The sequence below is a fragment of the Xyrauchen texanus genome, chromosome 20 (genome assembly GCF_025860055.1).
Source record: "Xyrauchen texanus isolate HMW12.3.18 chromosome 20, RBS_HiC_50CHRs, whole genome shotgun sequence".
Classification (NCBI taxonomy): domain Eukaryota; kingdom Metazoa; phylum Chordata; class Actinopteri; order Cypriniformes; family Catostomidae; genus Xyrauchen; species Xyrauchen texanus.
This window is the reverse complement of record NC_068295.1, coordinates 5,580,310-5,592,049: the sequence shown is the minus strand read 5'-3', so window position 1 is coordinate 5,592,049 and position 11,740 is coordinate 5,580,310. Positions and strand designations below refer to the sequence as shown.

Here is an 11,740-nt window from a genome sequence, read left to right as displayed (position 1 = left end):
AAAAATGTCATTCATCTGTAATGGATGTCATAAACATGGGCTTGGGATTACTTTAGTAAACATTTGTTAATCAACACCACTCGCCGCTGCATCCACAGGTGTAAGTTAAGACTTTACTATGTAAAGCAGAAGCCATACATCAACACTGTCCAGAAGCACTGGCAACTTCTATGGGCTCGTTCTCATCATAGATAGAAAGTAGTACAGAGGAACTGTGTTTTTTGGTCCGATGAATCCACATTTCAAATTGTTTTGAGAAACACTTGTGTTCTCCGGGCCAAAGAGGAAAATGGACCATCCAAGCAGTTATCAGCGTCAGGTCCAAAAGCCAGTGTCATGGGTAACTCGCACATCTGTGAGGGCACCATTAATGCAGATATTCAGGGATGTCACTGGATTTTCCTGCAGGACAACTTCAAACCACATACTGGCTGAATAAGCAGAGATTGCGGTGCTACATTGGCCTGCGTGCAGTCCTGACCTGTCTCCAATTGAGAATGTGTGGCGCCTAATGAAGCACATTAGATGGCAACGAAGACCCCATAAAATTGTGCAACTGAAGACCTGCATAATGGATGAATGTGGAAAATTCCACTTTCTAAACTTAAACGTGTCTTCAGTGCCCAAATGCTTAAGATTTAGAAGAAATGGTGTTTCACAGTGGTAAATACCCAACTGTCCCAACATTGAGCGTTGCAATCATCTGATTTGAAATTACGGTACATTAAAAAAATGTTTCATTGTTCATTTTCCTCATTAAAGATGTGAAGTTCAGTCTTTTACCTTTATTTTTGTCTGATTTTCAAATACTTCAAATCCAAGTTTGTAATGTTGTGATTCACCAGTGTTGGTTGATTTGGTTTATTGCATAACTCTTTTATTGAACTTTACTTGGAATTTAAAAGTGCAGTCAGATGCAACAAGTTTTTAAATAGATGTTTGAAATTAAAAATACAAAACCGCTACAAAATATCCAATTGTATAATTTAACCTTTGCTACAAAAAACCTTAAAAGATACAGAAATATTCCCAGTATAGCCAGTGTCCTATACATATTTGCCAGCTTGTTATAGAAATGGATTCCAGGTATAGAATACACTTTGCGATATTTTTAACATCTTATACAATTTGTTTTTGCCCTGGCAATTGTGTGGTAAGGTGTGCCATCCCAGAAATGGGAAAAATCTGTACTGGAGGCAGCATCTAGGTAATGCCACCAATGTGATAGCAATTCTTTTTTTTTTATTGCTGTAATGATGCATCTAGTGTTTGGGACCTTGTATTTCAGCAACTACATCAAAAAAGGGCCTAACAACCAAACCGCAAATTAAGGGGGTCACCCAATTTTACGCCTGGTCACACACAGGCAATTGAACGTAACAATTTAATACTTTCTTCCAAAAGAAAAGGATTTCAATGTGTTAACATGTTTTTAACCAGCCAAATAGAAGCATAAAGCTGACATGTTTTAAAACATTGTCAAAACATTTTACTGCAGCCACTAGCTTGATTCAGTTAACAGTCCTGAAATGCCTCTGATATTTGTTGCATGCAGTTACCAAAATAAACTCATTTCAACGGAAAAATGTGATTTCATTAATGCACTTACAAAAACGCAAGGCTTTTCGGGTCACTGGAAAACATGGTTTATTGCTCACACTTCCATACAGACTTAATGTCACTTTGACAATAAAATATCAATGCACAAATGCATTGCATAAAACTTTGAGTAAAAAAAAAATACATTATAAAACGTATATAAAAAAATGCCAAGTTCAGTAAAAACACTTCGAAAGAGATCATACAATGGTGCTCCATCACTTTCCTCTGGTACAACAAATGGCACCAAAAGCCTGCAACAAAGAGAGAATTGATTAATACCAAAGAATTTAGAGCATTAAAGTAAATCAGGCATATTTACAGTTTTTTTTTTTTTACTGTAACGTGCCAAGACTCACTGGTTACTCAACACTAAATTTACTGCATTTTCAAAAGTTGTGTACAGAGAGCTTGAGATCGTAACATGAGTTCCGGGGGCCTGGGTAGCTCAGCAAGATGCTGACTACCACCACCGGAATAGCGAGTTTGAATCCAGGGTGACTCCATCCAGGTTCCCTAAGCAACCAAATTGGTCCGATTGCTAGGGAGGGTAGAGTTACATGGGGTAACCACCTTGAGGTCTCTATAATGTGGTTCTCGCTCTGGTGGGGCACGTGGAGTCGTGCACGTATGCTATGGAGAATAGCGTGAAGCCTCCACTCACACCATGTCTCCGCGGTAACATCCTCAACAAGCCACGTGATAAGATGCTGATTGACATCTCTGATGTCACCCCGTTTTAGGAGTCGCACTACGCCACCACGGAGGACTTTGGTTAGAAAAGAGGATAAAAAAAAAAAAGAGATATATATATATATATATATATATCTCGTGTCCCCAAGTATAAACTATCCTATACAGAACCCTGTGGGTCTCCATTTGCCAGTTTCGTATTTATATTCGATACCTAATTTCCATGAGCAACAAAAGCCCTCTTCCAAAAAAAAATTCAGGAAAGTCACCAGCTTTCAAACTTGTGACCCATGCAGCCAGGTCCTTGTCAACAAACCAAATGGCATTTTAGTACCAAGACCAAATATTTCAAGATTAAGAAAAAAATACAATTACTTATTCAACTTGGGGCAAGTTTCATACAAACATGCTTTAATACAGTTTCATCACTAAATTACAGGTCAATTCACTGATCCAGTTAACTAGTTTAAAATGGTCCAATAAAAGAAAAAAAACACCTAAAACTTATAAAATATTTTAATACAAAACCAGTCATTTTTTTAATTTAATTTTTACTTTGGTTTGAAACAAAATTGGAGCTTCCATAAACTAATGCAGATTAAAATATTACAATACCTATAAAAAAAAAATAAAAGTATACACCACCTGTTGCAGCTGCCTTGTAACAAAGTCTGGACACCACTTTCACGGCAGTCAGTCACTGAGCAACACAAAACACAAGTTAGTATACAAGACCTCAATCATACACAGGTAATCTTAAGATTTTAGTATATTTTGTACAACTAAAACAAAATTGAGTAAACTTGTCTTTAAAGAAAAGTATAATTTTGTCTTAGATTCTAGAATTTTGTTTTTAAAAGATCTGTATATATTAACATTCTACTGAAGTCTACCAAGCGTTGTTTTAGAAAGTTAATGTTATATGATACGCATTAGCCATGTTGCCATGGAGGCTTTTGAACTGGGAAACAACAACATAAAATTGACCCAATAAGTGAGTAGCTAGAGAGAGAAATTTAGGATTTGTGTTACCTTTTTGAAGCTTGCGTTACATCTTACGCCACCTTCCCCACTTTTGATGTTTTATTAAGCCAGCGAAAGTAGAGTAACACTCTGGTTGAGCACAATATATATCATGCCTTTTTGTTTGTCTTTATTTATTTTTATGTCACACGCCCAGGGACAGATATCCATGGACCAAACACCTACATTCTTTTCTTGTAATAATTTCCATATATACTTTACCTTCTAAAAAAAATGAAACTATTGGTTCTTTTAGAGGTGACTGCAGGTCTTACCTAAAGATCCTTTTCAATAGAAGACAGACATGGAGTGAGTTCAATCTCTAACGTCAGAGGGATTTAGTGACTCTGATGAGGTAGCTTTTAAAACAGGTATAGACAAAATATAGGGTATTCTTGGTATTGTGTATAAATCATTGTTAACGTGGATAGAATAACAACTGTTAAAGGGGTCATACCATTTCATTACCGAGAGCCACTTGCATTAATTTGTTAGTTAATTTTGTTTTTCCACTCCCATTTTCCCCACACTCCCTGAAACAGGCTGTTTTTAAGCTGTGTCCTTTAAGAATTCCATGTAAACGTTATTACGAACGTCAAAGGTAACATTTGGACAGAGAAGCTTTAATATTGTGTTTCTGGTGGCAGAATACAAAGAATGTCAGAAAGTGTTTGTAGGCTAGTTTCAATAGCAGTCTTTGACAAGTTTAACTTTTGAGTGTTTTTCATAGTACACTGAACTTAAAGGAAAATTAGCTTTTTCATGATATGACCCCTTTAAATTATTAGTAAACAGAAAGTAACAAAAATAGCCTATTAAAACGAATGAAACCAATTTGACAGATGTCTTTATTCTGACGTATTCTTGTACAAGACCATGTGGGCTGAATTCTCATGATCTAATAAATCCAAATAACTACACTAATTGCACACAATTTAGCAACAGTTTATACACAATATATTTTGCAAGATGAACAGTTATGCATTAGGTGAATTCTCTTTAAATATTGAAGAGTATAAATATTATGATAGTTAAAAAGAATGCATGCAGACTTTAACAGTTGTCAGTTTTGTATGGGATGATTCACTTACGGTCATTCATGGTTCACTAAAATAAGTCAAATACAAAGTTTCGAGAGCTGTAAAAGAAAACTATGCTTTATTGACAGTGATAGGGACACATTTTGGACATGTTTAGATCCCTAGTTAGGCAATGCACACAAGTATGCTAATATTTTTGAAACTGCAAAGCTGTAGACATCAAAACAACAACTTTGTAATATTTTGGCTATGCAACTACAAAGATTTTATTAGACTGTACTTTTCTACGACAAACTAATACCTTGTGAATATTTGTTTTGCTAATTTCACGTCACAAACGAAACCTTCTGGAAGTGTTTTACGAGACTTTAAAAAAACAAATTTCAATTCTATTAAATAAAAATATAAAGTTTCTCAAACCAATTGATATTGTCCTTAGAATACTTGTTAGCGTGATAGTTTGTAAAGGAAATAATATTTTGGTGCATCCCTTGTCTTTTAGGAACTTTCTTTTTGTTATGCCTTACAAAACGCATTTGGAACAAAAATAAATGAACTAACATTGCCAAGCAGTTTTTTCCTTTTTTTATAAAAAAAACAAAAATTAATTCACATTTACATACGGTCATTGTAACTAATTATCTAGCTTTCAGGTAATCTGTTTTTCATGGAGGAAACAGTATATAAAAAAAAAAAAAAAAAAAAAAGGGAGCACAACAATTTCGAAAACATCAACGCAAAAGAGAATTAAGCACATCAATGATTGCAAATCTTAAAATATGCATCTTCTCAAACTCTAGAATGTTTAGCATCCCATTATAGAGTAGATTCAGTATACTAAAAAGCACTCAACCAACAATCAGTAAAAAACAAAAACACCAACTAGAAATTACTTTAGGTTGTTATGAGGAGTTACGAGAGGAGGATGTTGCCGAGAAACTGCAGAGATGGACAGCTCTCAGTATCTGCCGTATGGGTGTTCCCGATAGGATTTGCCCTGGCGGGCAGGTGGGGCTTTTCCACCACTGCTACCCCACGCACCACCCTCCCAGTCATCTTCAGCTAGAAAACAAACAAATGACATGCCAGTCAAGCAAATAACATTCTACATAGGAGACCAACAGTGGTTTAGATCAAGTTTTTTTTCTGTGTATTGACATTAATTGGAGCTATGGCAGCCACACATTTCTCATAATAATGCATGTATACATTTCATGTGACTTACTGTAAGAAGGGTAAGTCTCCTGTGACTCTCCATGACCATAGTCATAATATTCTGTGTCTCTGTAGTGAAGACAAAAAAATATTGGAGTCACCTTTCCATTATTCAGGGAAATACTTAAATGTAAAAAAAAATGAATCCAAATAATTTCTATGATCAAAGTTTAACATGCAGGGACAACTAGAAGCCTCCGTTTGATCAAATGGAAGATTTATATTGTTTCTACTTTTTAAATGAATTTATTAGCACTTATACAGATCTAGATTCCCATTCAGAGAATACTGGCAATGGGGGAAAATCACAGAAAGGCAATTTAAGTGAATGAGGCCAATTTTGGAGTTTAATAAGGCAAAATGTGAAGCTTTTAAATTTTGTATTTTTTTTTTTAACTTTACGGTGCTCTTTTCGGTCATTTTAGGGTTTGAATCATCAAAAACGGAGGGACTAATCAAAATTGTTCCATGTGGGAATTTATTATTCCACAACTAGTGTCAATAGAGCTTAACTTTTAATGAACCTGGAATATTTCTTTAATGTGTGAATTTCACCAAATAGCAATTGGTGCCAAGACAACTCCAAATGTTTAATGCAAGTAACAGTACAAATCTAGTAAGCCTAATTCCACAGTGTCTCAAAATAAAACGCATTTAATCAATAAATTTAATAAACATCAATACTTCAATTTTATTGAAAGATTTTAGGCCAATTACATAAAACGGTGAGTTTTGAATAGTCATTGAAAACAGACAGCAAGAACAGATTTACAGCAACAATAAAAAACAAACTAACGAATTTTCACAAGATACAATCCTTGTCTTGTGACACATTGAACACCACCTGAAAGTGTTCCAAAAATTGAATTTTGCACGCACAAAAAAAAAAACTCCAGTACAGATGTGTCATTGATTAACAGTCTTAATTACAGGGGGAAACTCTCCATAACGTGTAATTGAGTCAGAGATAACAGCACTTACGGCTGAGCAGGAGGCTGACTGTAGTAGCTTTCATATGCTTCATAGGAGGTCTCTGCGTATGGTTCTTCATATGCCTAATAAAAGCAGAGACATGATGTTACTAAACTTGAATACAATTAATGCTTTGCCGAATCGGTCACAGAAGTTTGTCGTATACAGTCATTAGGCGAGTTAGATGACTTGTGCAGTTTAAGACTTTCTATTTTGTAAAAGGAATAAACAAGTTACAAAAAAAACTTAGAAAAAGCATGTAGATAGCATCTTACTGATGCAAGGCATTTACATTTGCAAGCAACACGAGTCATCTAATCAGATTTTAGAACCAAAGCGGTTTCATAAAAGGAAACTGGCAACAACTTGCGTATGCAAAAAAAAAAAAACTTGGTAGATGCGTGGTGCATATTAACTCACATATTCATCGTAGCCTTCAGGTTTCGGTAGGGACTGATGTTGGTGGGAGAGAGCAGATGTTGGTGTCATCCTCTGAGAAGGAGTTGGTGGTCTCGAGCGAGAGGAAGCTCCTCCTCTGGTTGGTGTGGATGGTGGAGGGCCACCTCGGCCTGCAGGAGCTCCCCTTGATGAAGCGCCTCGACCTGGGCCTCCTCTTGGAGCTCCACCACGGGGTCCACCACGAGGGGGCATACCGCGACCCCTAAGGGGACAACAATGCATATGGTTAAGCATTACATTATCATTACATATATTGTCCTGAAATTCTCCTTATGCAGCTAAAAATCACAAAATTGTGATCTTGTTTATTCTTGCGCAGACATTTCTTATTGAAACATGTTTCAGTAGTATATTTCGTTATACACTTAAAATACTACACCAAAATCTATAATATGTTAGTAATTGGTTATAAAGTATTGGTCTTCTCTCCTTAAATGCCTTATGCATTTTTCCATAGAAAGAAATTGCCTCCCTTAAAAAAACAAAACGGAGACATGCCAGAAAGCATTCAAATGGCTTTAAACCTGAAACACATGGAAACTGATGGGGTCTGAAACTAAAAATCACATTTAAGTGAAACTATACAGATTCTTTAGCAAAAACAACCTCTTTATTAGGCTAGATTTGTCTGTGGCAAGTGGGATCTTACCTAGCCCCCATTGGGGGAGGTGGGCCACCACGGCCCCGGACTGGAGGGGCTCCTCTCCCATGAGGAACATCCTGGGCGCCATTCAGATACCCTGGATCCATGTAAGGATCCTGAAGCATCTCATCCATATTATCAACCTAAAAAACAGAAAGTCAAAGACTGATCAATTTACAACATTATTGAATAGGAAGTATGTGCGGCATGACTATATACGTGGTTCATGGTCTACACTTACAGGCATTAGGAACTTCTTGACCTCATCCATAGCATGAGCCATACGCAGGTAGCAATCAGGAATGGGAGCAAAAACCTCTATGTACACGTGCAGCTCCATGCCTAAATGTGCATACTTGGCATCTCCACCCTTCCTCAGCTCCTCTTCCTGCAAAAGAGCATTTACAGCAGGTTTAACATGCAATTTGATCTTCAGCAAAAGGGCCATTTAACAGGAATTCAATTATTCTTCTGCCTGCTCAGCAGTACATGCCGTTTACCTTGTTCTTATCTCTCATGGAGCCTTTCCCCAAAACAGAGATTTTAGCGCCAGTGTCTTCTTGCAAGCGTTTGATGGTGCTGCCCTGTGGTCCCAGAATCTTTCCCACAAAATTAAACTGAGAAACAATGAGAAATGATTTGTAAATAGATTGTCATTTAAAGGATTGCATCCATGTAGTCATGCATACTTGGACAGACAAGAGAGCTCAGTAACGGTTATAACTGCATATGTAGATGTAGTGTGTGGCAACACTTACCCGAGGGTACTGCTTCACAGGAATGAGCACTCTTTCTTTCACCCTAACATTCTTTGCGGTGAGCAGATCTAGGTACATCTCGCCATCTCTCTTGGGTTCACCCTTCTGGACACGCTCAATCTCTGCAAGAGAAAACAAACATCAGCCACAGCAAAAACAGAAAGGGAAAAAACAAATAAACACTAATTGTGCTACTATATCTCTTTCACATGGCTTCGACATTACAACATTCAATTAGTCTGGTACTTTGGCATCAATAGTCAACCAGATGCATTGTCTAAACAATTGTTTCTCAAGGGTCATGCACACAATTGTGCTATGAAAAGGACTGAAAAAAAAAAAAGAAACCGGTTTCACCCCTTACACTTCTCCAATGTACTGATATTCTGTTTACATGCACAAACAAAACAGCTAGGATTATAAACAGTGTTACGCAAGTTCCTAAAATCAACAAATGACATCTAAATTACACATTACTGTACTATACACTATGAGGAGTAATGCAATTATTTTTGACAATTACTTTCCAAAACCTTGATCAACCTCGACCACATGAAAAATGGACATAACTAAATTACTAGCAGTGAAGAGTAATCTCTTCAATGCATTACATACAGCATTGGATTAAAACATTAAACTTAATGAATGTTTCGCACTCTAAAAGCTGCTTTCCATTTGGTGTCAGAGTATCCAACAAATTATAAAATATTTAACGAGCAAGAACAAGAGATCTGGTTGCTAAATGCACAAATATGAATTTGAAACCAATAATATATCATAACCAATAATATATTATAGCAAATAAATAAAGTTAAAAGGTTACAATCATAATGCTGACATATATATATATATACATACGCACATATACATACACACACACACACACACGAGACACCTCCCCCACAGTTCAATCCCTAGCATTAGCCTTTACCAGCAGCCACAATACCGAACTAGACCAAAAATAATGCTCCTACCTTAAGGAGAGAAAAATAATTAAGAATTATTTTAATGAAAATTCTCTTTATAGTATTCGTATCATCACATACATGATGTAGCCTACACGCCAAACCTTCCCGTGACCGAGCACGTGCAGGCCTGCAGCCATTGTTGGCCTAGTAAGATTCCGCTAACAAAGAGCCTGTTCTGTCGAATTCACACAAGAGTAACACAATATAATACAGAACGATATAAAACAATATAAAACACAACATCCGAACATATATGATATTAAAAAGCAAAAGGATCATCCAAACCACTCCATCCGGCCTATACCGAACGCGGCAACGCATGTTCATTTCGGCATACACAAGCTGACCTGCGGTCAGGAGAACAGACTTTGTTTGAAATAACGGTTGAAAAATGAATGGAGCAGCACTGACCTGCGGTCAGGAGTTTCATGGAGTGCGTGAACGAGGAGTCCAGGCTGTCTTTCTCCGCCAGTAATTCTGGCAGATATTTACTTTCGCCGGCGCCATTCTTCCTAATAATATTGGTCTTGTTTCGGTTATCTTCCATGTTGTTCGCGTCTTATGGCGCTCAAGCAGAGAAAAATTCAAGCAGACAGAATTGGAAAATAGTGCAAGAGAAAGCGCGTGCAGCACCGTTTCGCTCAACAAAGAAAACGGCAAATGGCAGAGGCAGAAATGGCGTTTTATGGAGGCTACAAGATGGAGGCTTCCGGTCTTATAATGGCGGGAACTAGAGGGAGGAGCCAGCACTCATTGGTCAAATTTGACAAAGTTCTTTAAAATCTCGATAAATGTATTAACTACATTTACCAAATGCTATATCTTTTTTATATATAATTATAGAATATAGTCACTTTAATTTAATCAGTCAGTTTTTTAATTTAGGATACACCCTATTGAAAATCCAGCTCAAACTGGTACCTGTGTTTTGGAACATGGTAGCTGGGAGACCAGCTTAGACCTGCTACCAGCTTTTCATACCAGCTCAGTGTAGTCAAGCTGGTCTTTAGCATGTCCAAGCTTGTGTTTAGCTGGTCCAAGCTGGTTATTAGCTGGTCCAAGCTTGTGTTTAGCTGGTCTAAGCTTGTTATTTTCTGGGTCAAGCTGTGAGACCAACTACCAGTTTCATACCAGCTCAACGTGGTCAAGCTGGTTTTTGAAACATGGTAGCTGGTCTACTAGCTAAGGACCAGCTCATGACCGGCTTGGATGAGCTTGGAACAGCTAAGGACCAGCTACAATGTTCCAAAACACAGCTACCAATTTAAGATGTATTTTCCAGCAGGTCATATTATATTCATAAAGGCCTTAAAACAATGCCATTATTATCTACATTTCAAAAATAATTTTAGAGTCGTTGTGCATCCTTAAAATGTGTTTTAAAAAGCTCTAATATTTGTTACGTTAATTGAAGGATTTAATTTGCAAGAAGACCCTGATATGAAATAATTTTGAATTTATGTTGGGGTTTTTACGCATCTGTGCTCTGATTTTTGAGGCCCATTTTTATATTTGTAATGCCTTTTTGAGGTTTTGGAGTAAATTAAAAAACTATTGACACCCGTTTTTTTTTTTTACTCCTGCTCCACTTTGAAGAAAGCGGTTATGAAACGTTGACTCGTTTAAAAAGGGTAGGCGGGCGTGATTTTTGGCTAATTTGTATGTTGTCATGTATTATGATGGCTCCTTGCGATATAAATCACATTTCTGTTATATTAACATTATTATAAATATTTCGTGGAAGAAAAGAAAAAACCGGAATACTCATTAGGAGGCAAAAATATATAAATACAGTTGTTTAATTTTATTTATCAAAAATGTATTAAATTATTTAAAAGCATGTTATCTGACAAAAATGCAAAAACCACACCAGCAAACTCTGTAAAATGTATTTTAAAATATTACTTGGTAATCGCAAACGATTGTGATTTGTCAATCCTGGCCAGCGCTGTGAAAAGTAACACGCGTCATGTCACCACTTCATCTGTTTATATTAATGATAAAGGCTTTACGTGCTATCGATAATATATTTTCTTCCTCTTTCTACGAAGATAATGTACATAAGATCATATATATATATATATATATATATATATATATATATATATATATATATATATATATATATATATATATATATATATATAAAAGCAATTGTATACTCTGGTGTTTTTAAGTTTTTGAGGCATTTGATTCACATATGTAAATGTAGAATGAAGCCTGATTGCCATGTTGATGAGGCAGCGAGGCGGGACTTGTAAATACGCAGAATGGAGACAAAAGAATATCGACTTGGGTCATAATAATGAATCGTTCACAGGACAGTAGTGTGAATGTTTACGGGCTAGAGACTAATGAATGACAATAGGA

The 11,740-nt window shown here is 36.4% G+C and overlaps 1 protein-coding gene across 3 annotated transcripts; it reads right to left on the bottom strand.

Moving 5' to 3' along the window:
- Positions 1–1,629: 1,629 nt before the first annotated feature.
- khdrbs1a (KH domain containing, RNA binding, signal transduction associated 1a) lies at positions 1,630–10,070 on the bottom strand. 3 transcript variants are annotated; one of them, XR_007972739.1, is made up of 11 exons: positions 9,782–10,070; positions 8,403–8,524; positions 8,145–8,261; positions 7,886–8,032; positions 7,651–7,787; positions 6,963–7,203; positions 6,552–6,625; positions 5,581–5,639; positions 5,249–5,417; positions 2,938–2,992; positions 1,630–1,853 (listed from the first exon to the last, which is right to left on the bottom strand). XR_007972739.1 is itself a non-coding variant. In XM_052151745.1 (9 exons), the coding sequence occupies exons 1-9, from the start codon at positions 9,915–9,917 to the stop codon at positions 5,314–5,316; spliced, it is 1,137 nt and encodes a 378-aa protein (XP_052007705.1). In that variant the 5' UTR covers positions 9,918–10,070; the 3' UTR covers positions 4,146–5,313. The 3 variants fall into 3 exon arrangements, 1 of the variants encoding a protein (XP_052007705.1); XR_007972740.1 differs by lacking the exons at positions 1,630–1,853; positions 2,938–2,992 and adding an exon at positions 4,146–4,453; XM_052151745.1 differs by lacking the exons at positions 1,630–1,853; positions 2,938–2,992 and having other exon boundaries at positions 4,146–5,417.
- Positions 10,071–11,740: the final 1,670 nt, after the last annotated feature.

Excerpts from the sequence above, each read along its gene's own strand:
- khdrbs1a (XM_052151745.1), bottom strand. The coding sequence starts at position 9,917 with ATGGAAGATAACCGAAACAAGACCAATATTATTAGGAAGAATGGCGCC. Across the intron at positions 8,262-8,402 it reads CTGTGAAGCAGTACCCTCGG|TTTAATTTTGTGGGAAAGAT; the intron begins GTAAGTGTTGCC and ends ATTGTTTCTCAG. Across the intron at positions 7,204-7,650 it reads CCTCCCCCAATGGGGGCTAG|GGGTCGCGGTATGCCCCCTC; the intron begins GTAAGATCCCAC and ends TTGTCCCCTTAG.